Consider the following 16197-nt stretch of genomic DNA (forward strand, 5'->3'; position numbering starts at 1 on the left):
GGGAGAGAAGTGTTCAGAGAGGGCCCGGCACAGGGAGGCGAGCACTCCGAGGAGAAGGGGTCCCTGAGAAGGACCCAGGCTGGGAGGAGAGAGGGTCGTGGAGGGAAGGGAGGCCGGTTGAGAGGGTCAGAGCAGAGCCGGGCTTCACGGGAGGAAGGGCTCAGAGCACAGCCTGGGGGGAGAACAGGGGTTCGAGGGAGATGAGGGAGGGAACAGGCTGCCACACAGAAGGGCAGCTTCAGGGGGTGGCGGGGTTGGAGGTTCTGGGCTCCATGGGGGCCGGCAGATGGGTGAAGAGGACCCAGCTCAGAGAGGGCCACTGCGCAGTGAAGTGGGGACTCAGGGCGCAGCAGGGGGGCTGGGGTTTCTCCATGGCAGAGGGTATCCTTGGGACTTTTGCAGGAAGGGGAAGCCACTTGGGGGCAAGTGTCAAAGAGATAATGAAAGCAAGGTGGGGTAGGCGGGGGGCTGGCAGGCTGAGGCCGGGGGTGGGGGAGGGACTTGGGGGACAGAGCATCCACAGGGTGAGACGGGCCGGGCTTGCAGAGAGGCATGGGCAGGTGAGTGGCCTGGACTCCAAGGAGACCGGTGTTATAGGGGCTTGGAGAAGGACACCTGGTCCCAGGGGCAAAGGTTTCCAACAGGTTACGCGTCACAGTCTTCAAGACTGGACTTTGGCGGGCAGCCACGTTATCGAGCGTGGAGCTCAGGGGCTCTGAGCTGGGCACCCGTGAGTCCGATTTGGGTAAAATATGGGGGCAGGAACTCCAACGGGGGTGGGCTCAGGAAGGACAGGGCTGTGAGGGCGGCCTGGGGGCGGGGCCTCAGCCAGGGATGGGATTGCGCAGAGCTGGGCACTCCGGTGGGGGCCTGGGGAGGTGCACCCTGCTCAGGGAGAGACTGCAGCTGGGGTCTGGGGGCTGGGAGGGGCCAGAGACTCAAGGAGGACAGAGGCCCTGGAAGGGGCTTGGATAGGGTCTAGGGTCGTGCGGGGACAGGAGAGCAGACAGGGGCCGGGCTAGGCATGAGGACCCGCTTGGTGAGGACAGGCTGGAGGAGGCACCTGGGCTCTGTGGGTGGAGGGGCTTGGGGAGGCTCAGACACCTACCGGGCCTGGCACTGCGAGGTGGGTGGAGGGCCAGGACTGAGGTGCGGACAGAGCCGGGGGGAGCAGGAAACTCAACAGGCGGAGAAGGGGCAGCACCCAAGGGGAAGGGACTCTGACGCGGTCCTCGGAGCTGCGGGGGGAGCGGAGGGGGAGCACAGAAGGAGGAAGGGGCTCTCCCCTGGGGAGTCAGATGCGAAGACTCAGCGAGGGACTGGGGGCTCAGCAAGAGGGAGGGCGCAGGGGGCGGTGTCCAGGAGACGCGGGTGGCGCGGGCACCGGGGTCTGGCGCTGCAGCGGAACCCGTGCCTGGTCGGCTCTGCCACCCCGAGGGTCGCCGCTTCCGGCCGGCGCCCGCTGCCCCCACCCAGCCGGCGGGAGGGGGCGGGGAGGTGGCTGCGCCCGCCGCCGCCGCCGCCAACGTGAGTCAGGCTTGGGCTGCAGCCGGCGGCCGGCCTGGCGCTGCGGAGGCAGCGCCGCCACCCCGCGCCCCTCCCCGCCGCCACCCCGCGCGCTTCCCGCGCTGAGGTCGGGCCGCTGGGACGCGGAGCGGCGGGACAGCCAGACACCCGCGGGACGGCGGAAGGACGCGCGGAGCGCGGCGCTGGGTCGGGCCAGGCCGCCGAGGATTCGCCAGTAGGTGAGGGCGCGCCGTCCCGGCGGCTGCGGCAGACCCGGGTCAGGCTGGGGGCCTGCGGGGCCGCGGGGCCTCGGCTGCGGACCCCCGGGGCGGCGCGGGGCGCGGGTGCCTCGTCGGAGAGTGTTCGTTTCGCAGAGTGTCATTGTGCGTCCGTTCCCGGCACGGGGCGAGTGACCCGCGGCGAGTGCGCGCTCTTGGGGTCCGGGCGCCGCTCGGGGCCGGGGTGTGAGGGGGCGATGCGCGCGGGTTCGGAGCCCCAGCGGCCGCCGTGCTCATCCTCGGGGGATCGTGTCGGGGCCTGTGTCGCGGTGTGAGTGTCACAGTGCGGGGTTGTTTACCTGGCGGCGTCTCTGAGCGCTCGGCGTGTGCCGGGGTCTGGGGAGCCGGGTGGTGGTGCTGGCGTTTGTGTCCGATGTGACAGCGGGAGCCAGCGCGCAGGTGCTCCGGGGAGCTCTCCTCCTTCCGCCAAAGAGTGACTGAGGCTGTGTCATTGTGGGTCTGCGTGCCCTGTGTGTGCCGGGCTGTCTGGGGGTGCTGGTTGCTCTGTTTACCGCAAGAGTGTGCCAGTCGGGATGCTGGGGGGAGCGCTGCTGTTGTGTGTCAGTGGGTGACTATTTGTGCGCAGATGGCGAAGTGACGAAAAGCCCCCGACGTCCCTGCCAAGGCTGCTGTGAGGGCTTCGGCATCTGGGATTGTCCTGGGGGGCTGTTTATGGGGCCAAAGGAGAGACACCGCAGGGTGCCAGGGTGGGCCCAGTAGGGTGGTCCGGACCCGGCTCATCCTTCCTCTCCCCCATCCTGCAGGCCCAGGGCTCCAGCCAGTGCCCAGCCCCGCTGGGAGCCCCGGCCAGCACCACGGACGGCACCCAGGAAGCCCGAGTTCCCCTGGACGGGGCCTTCTGGATCCCGAGGCCCCCGGCGGGTTCGCCCAAGGGCTGCTTCGCCTGCGTGTCCAAGCCCCCCGCCCTGCAGGCTCCAGTGGCCCCCGGGCCTGAGCCCTCAGCCTCACCCCCCATGGCACCCACCCTGTTCCCCATGGAGTCTAAGAGCAGCAGGACAGACAGCGTGCGGGCCACCAGCGCCCCCCAGGCCTGCAAGCACCTAGCAGAGAAGAAGACCATGACGAACCCCACGGCGGTCATCGAGGTCTATCCCGACACCGCGGAGGTGAACGACTACTACCTGTGGTCCATCTTCAACTTCGTCTACCTCAATTTCTGCTGCCTGGGTTTCATCGCCCTGGCCTACTCCCTCAAAGTGAGCGGGCGCGGGGATGGAGGGGGGGGGCAGGGGGAGCAGGAGACGCGGGTGCTGGCTGCATCACTCTGCCCCCTCCCTCGCAGAGAAGCCCATGGGTGCAGCGGAGCGGCTGAGGGATAGAAGGATGGTGGGGGACCCAGCGAGACACGGATGGCAGCCAGCTCGGGGCTGGCAGGGAGAGCCAGCCCATCCTGACCTGAGCTGGGGAACCTTCCAGGGTGTCTTGTCGGGGCTCGGGTTCCTCAGGGCCAGGGTCTGTGCACAGCGAGTTTGGTCTGTGGGGTGGGGACCTGGGACTCGGTGTCCTGTCCCCTGGGCGGGGGACGTGGGAATTAGGCCTGGGTGAAGCTGTCCCTAGGCATAGGGATGGAGCCAGCAGGGAGATGAAGAGGCCTTGGAATCCTTCCCCTGTTGACAGGAGGAGGGGTGACGTCATTGCTGGAGACCTTCTTGTCCAAGCCCCTTGCAGGGAACCTGATGCCAGGCAGGCACTCAGAGGGAGGCCGTGACAGACAGACGGGGGTGCTGACCCGCAGCCACTGCTCTGCCTCCCCTCACACACGGTTTCTAGATGGTCCGTCCCGGGGGAGGCTCTGTGGGAGCCAGGAGCCCGGGGGAGGGAGGTGTGAGGGTGTCCCATACACCCTGACTCCACGCCCTCAGTGTATACAGCTTCCAGAAGCCCCTTGCTGCTGTGAGAGGAGCTGGCTGGGAGCACAGCAGTGTCCCAGGCAGACAGGACCCCATCCCCCCCGGGGTGGGGGCAAAGTGGAGAGAAATGGACTGAGATGACAGGAGGGGAGCTGTGATTGACTCGCACTTGGGGTCTTGGGGTCGGGAGATCCATGCAGGTGTGTAAGGACCCAAGAGCCTGGGGCTGCTGGAGCCCAACCAGCAGGAAGGGAGGGGTAGACTCAGGGCCTCGCTCCCTTCCCACCACCCCGGAAGGGCCTGGCTCACGTCTCGCCAGATCATCACTTTTCCCGAGCCCTGATCTGAGTGTCCAAGGCCAGGCGCATTTCACTGATTGCAGCTGCCCAGCGGGGCGGGGGCAGAACACGGGGCGGGGGCAGAACACGGGGCGGGGGGGGGGGGGTTGCTGGAGGCCGAGGAGGGGCTGGGCCCGAGAGGCTAGCCTGGGGGAAGGTGCTGGGACAGCTCTGCCTCTGTGCGTCTCTGAGCACGGAGCCCCCTGCCCTGGCATCACACGCTCTGGCCACCTGGTCTTCTTGTCCTCCTGACTCATCATTGGCATCACGATCACCCACCGCCTTCAAATCCAGGCCTGTGTACCCAGCCCTGGGCTCCACATGGACACCGTGTCCCTTGAGTGTGCGTGAGTGTGGGCACATGTGTGAGTGTGCACGTGTGCACGAGTGTGTGTGCATACAGGTGTGAGCATGTGTGTGTGTGTGCGTGAGCTGTGTAGGCATGAGAGTGCATTTGTAACTGTGAGTGTGTGTCGGTGTGAGTGTGCACGTGTGTGTAATTATGTGTGTGAGCATGCATATAGGGGTGTGGGTGTGCCTGTGTATGTTTGTGCGTATTGTGTGTGCATGCATATAGGTGTCAGCATGCATGTGTGTAATTGTGTGGGAGTGTGAATGCATGGGTGTGCATATGTGAGTGTGTGGCACGTGTGTGCACGAGCGTGTGCCTGCATATAGGTGTGAGCATTTGTGTGTGTGTGCATGAACTGTGTAGGCATAAGAGTGCACTTGTAATTGTGTGAGTGTGTGTGGGTGTGTGCACGTGTGTATAATTGTATGTGTGGGAGTGTGAATGCATGAGTGTGCATATGTGTGTTGCACGTGTGTGCACGAGCATATGCCTGCATATGGGTGTGAGAATGCATTGTGGATGTGTGTGCATGTGTGTAATTGTGTGTATTGTGTGTGCGTGCAGGGGTCCCTGGGAATTGGGGGTGAAGCCCCCAGGCCAGCCTCAGCTCTGCCTCCCTGGGCCCTCTTGCCTGGCCCCACGAGTAGCCTGTGGACCTGGGTCCGGCTGCGTGTGCTCCCGTGGGCAGCTGGCTGGCACAGGGCAGGTCCATCTGCTGTGGGTGGTAGGTAGGTCACAGATTTCTGAATGGTTCAGGATCCGCTCTGCAGTGCGGGGTGGGAGTTGGTGCTTCTAGAGACAGAAGGGGATTCACTGTGCCTGCAGCCCGGCTGCTCCCTCACATCCTTCCTGGGCGTTAGCAAGGGCAGAAAGGCTTGGGGCTTCCCTGGGAGGGGTGAGCAAGGTGAGCTGCCTCTGTCCAGGGCAGAGGGGAGGACAGACCTGGCTGGCACAGCCTCCCACGCCTGGGAATCCGTCCATCTGTCCGTCCAGCTGTACGTCTCCTGGCCTGCTGCACCCTACATCGTTTGCAGCCGTCCTGGGCACTTCCAAGGGCACCTGATGGCCTTGGGGTCAGGAGGCCTTGCCTAATCCCCCGTATGGCCTCTTAAAAGCAGTGATCTCGCTTCACTGAGCCCATTTCCTCATCCGTTCACAAAACACAGCAAAACAAAACAACATTCAAATAAGCACAGAAGCAGGGCGGAGGCTGGCCTTCGGGTGAGAAAGAAGCACTGTGTCCCTAGCTGTCCCCGTCTGTCCCCACACGCCCCGCCCCCAGGGGCACCCTCGTGGGCTCGGCCTGGTGTCTGGGGATGGCACAGACGCAGAAGGCCAGGTCTCCGTCCGTGCAGTCTGCACGAGGTGCTCACCATGGCCCCCGGCTCCCCTTTCTCGGTCTGGAGAAGTCCAGCCTCCTCATCTTGGCATTCAAGGTCCTGCATGACCCACTTTTAACCCCTTCCCTAAGCGAGCTCCCCGGGTGCGCCTGGCTGCCCCCAGCCTGGGGCCTTTGTGAGGCCCGGGTTGCCCCCACCCTCAAAGGCTCTGCTGCCTCCCTCTGGCTGAACCTTCCTCCCCATCAGAGAGCCCCCGCACTGACCACAGCTGCCCACCCCTGACCCAAGGCAGGGCTGACCAAGTTGGGGGGCAAAGGATGCTGGAGGAATGGGTGGATGGACAGAGGGTGCATGGGAAGATGCATACTCACCAAACATTTCAGGAGAAGAACACTTCACTCCCAGCTTGGGCGTGAGGTTGGGGTCAGCCCCGGACACTTCTAGGGGAGGCAGCATTTTCCCCGGGCCTTGAAGGGTGGGTGAGGGGACAGGAGTTCATAAACTAAGACACGAGGGTCGGGCAGTCGGGAGCAGCAGGGCCCCATCCTCTGTGGGGAGCAGAAGATGGTCCGGGAAAGGCAGACTGAGGCCGTGCAGTGAAAGACTTGGAGTTCCATGGGAAGGGTATGGGGGACACGGAAGGGAAAGGTGATCAGAGCTGTGAACTCTGCAGCCAGGGTGGAGGGAGGGGATGAGACAAGCCCAGAGGCAGGCAGGAGTGAGGGTCCGGTGTGGTGGTCCAGGCGAGAGGGCACATGGCTTGAACCAGGGCGGGGATGGTGGCAGAGAGCAGCCTCAGATTGCAATGAGGACACAGGCTGTGAGACTTCTGGGTGACAGGGCAGTCAGAATAGATTAGGGGGAAGGATACTGTGTCTGTTTCTGTATATACATACTTGCCCACTCCCTCCTTTCTGAATATCATCCATCCATCCATTCATACATATGTACCTACATCTATCCATACATCCATCATCCATCCATCCACCCACCCACCCACCCATCCACTCATCCTCACATCCATCCATCCATCCACCCGCCCGTCCATCCATCCATCCATCCACCCACCCATCCACTCATCCTCCTATCCATCCATCCATCCATCCATCCACCCACCCATCCACTCATCCTCACATCCATCCATCCATCCATCTGCCCATCCGTCCATCCATCCACCCATCCACCCACCCATCCACTCATCCTCCTATCCATCCATCTATCCACCCACCCACCCACCCACCCATTCATCCTCACATCCATCCATCCATCCACCCGCCTGTCCGTCCGTCCATCCATCCACCCGCTTGTCCGTCCGTCCGTCCGTCCATCCATCCACCCACCCGCCTGTCCGTCCGTCCATCCATCCTTTCATCTATCTGTGCTCACTATATCCGTTGATTTCATTCATCCGTCCACCTACGTGCTAACATGCCCATTTCCTCACCATGAATCTATTCATACTTTCACCTATCTTTCCATTCATTTATTCACTTAACTTTTCTCCCACCCTCACTCCTGATCCCCTTTACTTTCTCAGTCCATCCCAGAATACTGTCCATCAATACACCAAGTCATTCATCCATACCCAACACATCCACCTACCCATTCGTCTTTCCACCCCCCCACTGGTCTTTTTATATATATCTTCTTCTTCCCTTCTCCCCTCTTCTTCCAATTATTTCCTCTCCAATGGTTCATCCATCTAACTACCCACCTACTCTGTTTATCCATTCTTCTATCTTCTCTCCCTCCTACCCACCTCTTCCACCTTCTGTGTATACCACATAGCCATACGCCCAGTGTTCATGGTGGCTCTGGTCTACAGCATAGGTTTGAGTCCTGGGACCTTAAGTTGGCATTACATCTATCCGTGCCTTATTTTCCTCCTCGTAAAAATGGGGTTGTACCTACCTCAGGGTGTCGCTGAGAGGATTAACTGAGTTAATGCCGTGTAATGCTGTTAGCATAGCGCCATACCCATAGTCGTTTCTTTTATTATTTTTATTGTTCTTTCCTACATCCATCCTCCATGTCCATCCTTACCTCCCATTACTTCTACCCATTCACCTGCCCTGTGTATGATTTTACCCAGTCATCTGTCCATCAATACACATATCCACCAACTTTATTTAAACATCCATCCTTTTCCCGTTGTACATCTCTCTAACCATCTTCCCACCTTCTATTTCCTGTTCCCTCCTTTCTTCCCTTACTCACTTTAATTACCCATCCATCAATTAATCTAGTGATTCATGAAGATAATTCATCTCCCCTCTCTTCTCAACTTTCTCATTCTTTTTCTCATTTACCCAACTATCTCCTACTCCATGTACCCCATATACCCTGTTTCCTCCTTGTATCCACTCATTCCTTCTTCCATCACTTTTACCCATCAATGTACATTACTAATTAGTTCATCCAAGCATCCATCCATTCATCCATACATACACATCCTCACCTTTCCTTTTCCCTTTTTTCTTTTCTTCTACCCATTTGCTCACCCCACACATACTTCTAGCCTCCTATCAATTCCTCTATCCACACTCTGTAACCCAATTCCTTCAGCTATCCCCTCCCACACACCTATCCACTGAATCCATCCATCCCTTTCTATCTTGTTTACCCACACACCTTTGTGGATTTGTTTAATCTCCTCTTTTCTTCCCTCCTGTCTTTCCTCACCTACATCCATCCATCAGTTTCCCCTCCATCTGTATATTCATTGTCTTCCCTCACTTTGATTATCATGCCCGTCGCCTCTTCCTCTCCTTCCCTCCCTTCCTTGTATGTAACCATCATTATCTATTCATTAAACTCTCTAGTCAATGACCTAGTCTTCAGTTCATTCAAACTTCCCAACATCCTTCCACTCTTCACGCATTTGTCTCACACGCAATTCTAATGCCTAGTAAGTGATAAGCAACACACGACCCCTGCCCATGAGGCGCTTACATTTTGGTGGGGTGTCAGACAATAATAAAAGTAACACTTACGCATGTCAGACGGTGATGTCAGCTCTGAAGAGCACATGAAGCATGGTGAGGGAGATGTGCGGTGCTCTTTTATGTAGAGGCAAGGAAGGCCTCTTTGTTGAGATGCTATTTGAGTGTAAACCTGAATTAATTCACGCAGTAGCCATAAATGCATCTTTCTGAGAAAGCATATTCCAGGAAAAGGGGTCAGATATTGCAAAAGCCCTGCGGCAAAGTCAGGTTCAGGGACCAATGTGGCTACAATGGGGGTGAGCATAGGAGATGGGTCCAGAGAGGTGGGGGAGGGGCCAGACCACATACATCTTGTCTGCCACAGTTAGGATTTTGTTTTGCTTTAAGTGAAAACTTTGAGGAATGTTAAACAAAGAGTCAATATTATGTGACTTACTTTTTTTCTTCTTTTTTTTTGGCCATGCCATGAGGCATGCGGGATCTTAGTCCCCCGACCAGGGGTTGAACCCACACCCGCTGCAGTGGAAGCATGGAGTCCTAACCACTGGACCTCCAGGGAAGTCCCCATGTGATTTACATTTTAAAAGATTGCTCTTGCTACTAGTGAAGAATCGGCTATAAAGATGCAAGGGGTTGGGGAGTTGGGAGACAAACCGAAAGCGGTTCACTGAGTCAAGTCTTGGTTCAGAGGGTGGGAGTGAAGAGTTAAAACTGGTCCTATATTTTGAAAGAAAAGTCAACAGAGTATCCTGATGGATTGGACATAAGGTGAGGGAAAATAGAGAAGATCCAAAGATTACTCCAAGGATACTCATCTGAGCAGTTGAAAGAAGGGAGGTGCCATTTATAGATGAGGAAGGAGGCTGCAGGAGGGGCGGGTTTGTGAGGAAAAGACCCTCACTCACCTTGTCCACCCACCAATGCATGCACTCATGGTTCCACCCTTTCAGCTACCTGCCCATGCACTTTGTCTCCAAAAATTCATCTGTTCATCTTCTTTCCTTCCGGAATTTCACTTCCATACTGTCAGCCATCCCTTTATTCACTCTTTCACTTATTTACTAAATTCATGTTTCTACTCGTTTCATCATCTCTCTTTTTTTTTTTTTCTTTCTTTTGCGGTACGCGGGCCTCTCACTGTTGTGACCTCTCCCGTTGCGGCGCACAGGCTCCGGACGCGCAGGCTCAGCGGCCATGGCTCACGGGCCCAGCCGCTCCGCGGCATGTGGGATCTTCCCAGACCGGGGCACGAACCCGTGTCCCCTGCATCGGCAGGCAGACTCTCAACCACTGCGCCACCGGGGAAGCCCCCATCTGTCTTTTTTTTTTTCTTCCTTTCCTTCCACGGTTTATCCACCAACCTCATCCATTACTCTGTTCATCTATCCATCCACCCAGCTCTCCATCTAGTCTTTTTTTCTTCCCTGGATTCATCTGTTTCCCCCCTTTTATTCATTCATAGTAATAGCGATAGTAACAACAAGCCAGCAAATAACAATAACCATAAAACAACAATTAATTATTGAGCTCTTAATTAATTAATTAATTATCGAGTATATTCTAGGCACCTTTCTAAGAGCTTCTAATTATTTAATTAGATGTAGCATTTTATTTAATGATAAAACCCTATGAATAGGTGCAATTAATATCCTGGTTTTACAGATGAGGAAACAGAGGCACAGTGATACAAAGTAACTGCCTTGAGGTCTCCATCAAGTTCCTTTCTCGGACCCTTTTTGAATCACTGCACTCTTCTTCCTGTGGTCATCCCCCTTCTGTCCATTCATCCTCTCATCTCTTCCTCTCTCTGTCCATTTTCCTGCACTTTCTATCCATCTCGGTTTATTCATTCATCCACCCAACCATACAGCCTTCCTTTGTACTATTCTCCATTCTTCTACCAGCTCCTTCTATCTATATAGCTAATCAATCATTCATTAAAACTTCTGTTCATCAGCCCCTCTTCTCTCTTTCCTTTCTCCTTCTCACAACCATGTATCCACCCACCCACCATCCAGCCAGTCATCCGTCAACCATCAATACATTTCCGTCTCTCCATCTTTTCCTTTCATTTATTCCTGCTTCCTCTTCATTCACCTCTAAGTTAAGTTGCCCATTCATCCATTTATATATTATCCCTCCCTTTCTTTCCTCTACCCCGTTCTTCCAATTATTTATTATATCCACTCGTGTAATCCGGTGGTGAGCTGGTATCCATTCATCTACACACCCATCGACCCATCCTCCCTTTCCTTCACACGGTATCAGTCTGTCATCCCATGAAGACACACATTCATAGAAGAACTGTCCATCCATTGATCCATCTGCACATCCTCCCATTTTTCTTCCTTTCCTTTCTTTGACTGACTCACCCAACTATCCAACCATCAGTCTGTTCACTCACCTGTCTTCCTCCTTTTCTTTTCTTTCCGCCCAGCATCACCCATCCACCTCTTCACCCACCTGCCCTGCATCCATTTATCCATTCCACTCCTCCGTGTTTACTCCTCCTCCTTTCACGTCATTTCACCCCCACCCACCATCCTTTCCTTCCCTTTGCCTTCCTTCTGCTTTTTAGACTGCCCTTCTCGGCCTCCTTCCCTGGATACCTCTTGCTTCCCAGATCTTTCAACGTTGGGATGCTCTGGGGCTCAGTCCCTGGTCCTCTTCATCTCTTGCCTACACTCTCTCCGTTGGTGCCCTCACCCAGCCTCATGGCTCCAAGTAGCGTCTTTATGCTCATATGCTCCTCCAATTTGTATCTCTGCCCTAGACCTCATCCCTGAACTCTAGACTCGTAGAAAACCTACCTGCTCAAAATGTCCAGCTCTACGTCTAGAAGACATTTCTAGCTAAACACGTCAGAAGCCCAACTACTGCACCATGTAGAAACTTACTCCTCCTGGAGTCTCCTACAGCTCCCTGATTTCAGTAGATCAAATCAAAAAGCCTTGAAATCATCTCAAATTCCTTTCTTTTTTTTATCACACTCCACATCTGATCCCAGTAAATACTGTCAGCTGTATCTTCAAAATAGATCCAGAAAAAGGTCAGTTCCTACCACCTTCACGACCACTGCCCTGCTGCAACCCACCCTGACCACTCACCCGGACTGTCGGCCTCTCCTCTGCTTTGTCCAGCCTCTGCCCCTTCAACCTGTTCTCTACACAGCATCCAGAATTACCAGGTTAAAACACGCCGGAGCCTCTGCCCTTGTTTTTTCTGCTAAAAAGCGCCTACAAAGTCCCACGCAACCTGCTTCTTGCCTATTTCCTCTCTGACCGTAAGTCGCACTCCCCTTCCCCTCTGGGTTCTGCTCTCCCCACACTGGCCTCTGGTTATTCCTCAGAACACAGGTTCATCCCCACCTCAGAGCTTCGTGCTCTGAGACGTGCTTTCCCTGCAGGTAAACACATGACCGAGTCTGTCACACTCTTCCGGGCTTTACTCAAATGCCCGTGCTCCATGTGTTCTTTCCTGAGCACCCAGCTAGAGTCATACCTCCCACAATGCTCTCCGCTCTCTGTCCCCCTCAGCTTTCTTTTTAGCACATTTAACACCCTATACATTTTACTTATTTATTGCGTTTACTTTCCATGTCCTCTCCCTTAAATGTGTCCTTAAATGTAAGCTCCATGAGGACAGGGGACTTTGTTTTTTTCCCTGCTGTATACTTGGGACCTAGAAGAGCAACTACACAGAGCAGGCACTGAATATTGCTTGACTGAGTTAATGAACCTATTCACCTACCCTGCATTGGTCTATACTATAATCTACCCAACAACCCTCCCTCCTCTCCAATTATCTACCCATCCCATTCACCCAACACACATTCATATATCCATCTATCCTCCATTCCATCCATTTGGCACACTTTTATATGTCCCCATATGCACCTTTCCCACCACTTCAGCACACATTCACACATCCATCTTATCTGCCTATGCCAACAATTCGCATTTATTTCTAAACCCATCTAGCCACCTGTCCTACCCATCCAACATATACTCATGTATCCATGTATCCACCTGTCCAGATTATCCAGCGTATATTCATAAATTCATCTACCAGCCTGTCCCGCCCATCCAGTATACCTTCCTGTAACCACCTAGGTACCTGTTCCCATCATGCAATGTAATTTCGTATATCCATCTGTCTACCTGTCCTGCCCACCTGGCATACCTTTATGTGTCCATCTAGCCTGCTCCATCCATTCAGCACCCATTCTCAGATATTGATCTACTTGCCTGTCCTACCTGTGGAGCATGTTTCACGTATCCATCTGTGTACCAGTCCTTCGCTTCTGGCAAACACCCGTGTATCCATCCAACCATCCCTTCCATCCAGCATCCATTCCTATGTCCGTATCTCTGTGCGTCCCATGCATCCAGCATGGGACGTTCATATCTCCCTCCTTCTCATCATCCACCTGCCTTCCCATCATCAAATCACCTGTCCAGTTCTCCTCTTCCCTGATCTCCTTTACAACTGAATGGATGGGTTACTCAGCCATCCACTTCCAACATCCATCCCTATCCTTCCTTTCCTCATTCCACTAGCCAACAAGGAAGTCATGACCAATTGTTTATTTTTAAATAAACCAGCCTTGTTTCAACATGAGGAAAAAGAATTAATGTATATAATTTACTAGTTAATGAATTAGAGGAAAAATATGTTTATCTCATGGGGATTTTTAAAAATACAGCAATCTACCTCTAATAATACAATGAACATCATTCTCATTCGTGAGCTTTACAATTAAGACTGAGAGTAGGCTGCCTGTTACATCATTGCTAGTCAGCATCGTTCCGAAGCCTTTGCTTCCATTATATAAGAGCTTGCTTTGGACCAGACGCTATGCTAATGCTTTGTGTCCACCAATTCCTTTCAACAGCCCTATGCCGTAGGTACTATTGTTATCTTCCTGTTACAGACGAGAATACTTGCTAAGGTTATGCAGTGACTGGCAAAACTGGGATTCAAATCCAGGCATCTGTACTCTTAACCACTGTGCTACAGAGTCTAAGAATAAAGACCTGAAGGAAGAAATAGAACTGTTATTTACGGTAGATATGATTCATTACAGAAAACTTGGTCTGTTATAATTAATACGATAGTTTAGCTGGATACAAAATCAGTCTATAGAAGTTGAACTTTTATACACCAGCAAAAATCAGTTAGCAATGTAATCTTAGACATCACTTACAATATGACAACCAAAATAAACAGACTAAGTCTAACAAAAGATGTAATAGCTCTTCCTTCTGGAGAGAATTACAAAATTTATTTTAATGACGACGTCAAATAAGACCTAAATAAGTGGGTGATACATCATGTTCTCACAACGGAAGATAAAACTCAGTGAAGATGTGGGCTCTCTCCAAAATCACTAGAATAAAAGTTCCACAAGGGCATAGACTTTTCTTCTTTTCTCCTTCCCTTCCTTAGTTCCTCAAGGCCAGCTTCTTTTCCTCCCTCTACCTCTCCATTCTATACAATCTGCCTTAAGTCACCCAATCTTCCACCCCTTCCCCAGTCCCTCCAACTTGTCCCCCAGCTCCACTCCACTCCATCTCCTCTTTCCCTTCCTCACCCCCTCCATCCACTGCCAGACAGTCACCTCTGTCTTCTTTCTTCTCTCCTCTCCCTCTGTTCCTTCCACCATTCGCCTCGTCCATCCATCCACCCAGCCACACTCCCACCACATCTGTGTCCCCACCGCGTTAACTACCCATCTATTCTCCCGTCCATCTGCGTAACCCACCCTCCGGGCAGCCAGACATCAGTGTCCTCTATCTGCCCAATCCAGCCCCCTGCCTTTTGTCCACACGCCCATCCGTACATCCATTTACCCGCCAATCTGCTAATGCAGAGACTTTCTCTCCCCGCCTCTCTCACCTCTCCGCTTCCTCTTCTCCTCCTCCCAGGCTTTGCTCTCTGGTTGCAGCATGCTCAGACCTGCTCTTCTCTGGACTCTGTGGAAGGAGAGGGGACTCCTCAGACCTAGCCTGGATGAGGGGACATGCTCCCCAGGGACACCTCTTCACAGCCAGAGGATCTTGGAAATGGGTCCACCACTGTCCACCATCTCCCCAGGACTTACTGGGCTCCAACCGCTCCCTTCACTTTAATATCCCGTTGCAGGGACCCCAGGGCTGCCTCCCGTCCAAGCATAGTGTGTATTCTCAGGGAATCCCAGTCAATTTTAAATGAGGTGGGACCAATCAGATTAGGACACACGTGGATTGCCCCATCGTCCAATCACGTAACGCTCTGAGGCCGGCTTCCTCTTTTATTTTATTTGTTTATTTTCCCAGCGTTATTGAGATATAATCGACCTACAACATTGTATATGCTTAAGGTGTACCACGAAATGATTTCCACAGTGGGGTTAGTTAATACTCCTCATCTTACATAATTATCTTTTTTTTTGGTGGTGGTGGTAAGAACACCGAAGATCCGCTCTCTCAGCAACTTTCAAGTGTATAATACAGTATTAACAATCCATTTTATTTTATATAGTTTTAGATTTATAGAAAAGTTGCAAAAAAATAAAAAAGATACAAAGAATTCCTATATACCCTTCACCCAGACATCTCAGTGTTAAGTTTACCATATTCACATTTTCTTCTCTCTCTCTAGAAATACATATTGTTTATTTTGTAAACTGTTTGAAAGTAAGTTTCCGACCTGATGCCCCATAATCCAGGGCACGTTTCCACCCAGCAAGGACATCGTTGTGCAGCAACCCCGCACGGTTGTCAGGAATCAGGAATCGGCAACTGACACTGGCTTGGGGCTACAGTCTCAGGGGCCCTCTGCCCTCATGCCCTCTCGCCTGGCCCCTGCCTGTGTCCACCCCTCGGCGCCGGCTGCCGGTCTCACCTCCTCCTTCTGGCTTCAGGTTCGGGACAAGAAACTTCTCAACGACCTGAACGGGGCAGTGGAGGACGCCAAAACCGCTCGGCTGTTCAACATCACCAGCTCTGCCCTGGCGGCCTCCTGCATCATCCTTGTCTTCATCTTCCTGCGGTACCCGCTCACCGACTACTGAGGCCCCGACAGGCACCGCCAGCCTGGAGATGAAGCTCTGAGATGGGTTCATTTCGTGGCTGAGGAAAGCCGGATGCCCTGCGGCGGGGGCGGAGCCGGAGCCCCCCTGCAGCTGGGAACCCGGCAGCGAGGCACCGGGACAGTGAGTTCCGTGCCAGCCCACCCTCTCTGCCTCCCGGCCCTCCTCCTGTTTCGGGGGGGCCCGTGGGTTTCTTCCTGTGCTGCTGCACCTTGGCTTCCAGTGGCTGCCCTCCCTGCCTGCCTGTGCCCCCGCCCAGGCTCCTGGGGCCCCTCAGACCTGACACCCAGCAAGAAGGGCTTTTGTGGGAGCTTCCCAGGATCAGGTGGCCGCCAGCATCTGGGGACTGACTCTCTCCTCCCTGACGCCACCTCCTCCAAGCCGTGACCCTGCTCAGAGCTCTTGTATCTGTGAACTTCCAATAAAATACCTGCCCAGCTCTGGCCCAGCCTCCTGTCCCCCACTTGGGCAGGGCTCGGGGTGGAGGGCGTGCGG

General features: G+C 54.1%; 1 protein-coding gene across 1 annotated transcript; it reads left to right on the forward strand.

The window, feature by feature from the left end:
- Positions 1-1024: 1024 nt before the first annotated feature.
- Positions 1025-15690, forward strand: IFITM10 (interferon induced transmembrane protein 10). Its single transcript, XM_029209431.1, has 4 exons — positions 1025-1039; positions 1550-2053; positions 2549-3001; positions 15535-15690. The coding sequence occupies exons 1-4, from the start codon at positions 1025-1027 to the stop codon at positions 15682-15684; spliced, it is 1122 nt and encodes a 373-aa protein (XP_029065264.1). The 3' UTR covers positions 15685-15690.
- The last annotated feature ends 507 nt before the right edge of the window (positions 15691-16197 follow it).

The sequence above is a fragment of the Monodon monoceros genome, unplaced genomic scaffold, assembly GCF_005190385.1.
Source record: "Monodon monoceros isolate NGI ecotype Baffin Bay Population unplaced genomic scaffold, NGI_Narwhal_1 Super_Scaffold_7, whole genome shotgun sequence".
Classification (NCBI taxonomy): Eukaryota; Metazoa; Chordata; class Mammalia; order Artiodactyla; family Monodontidae; genus Monodon; species Monodon monoceros.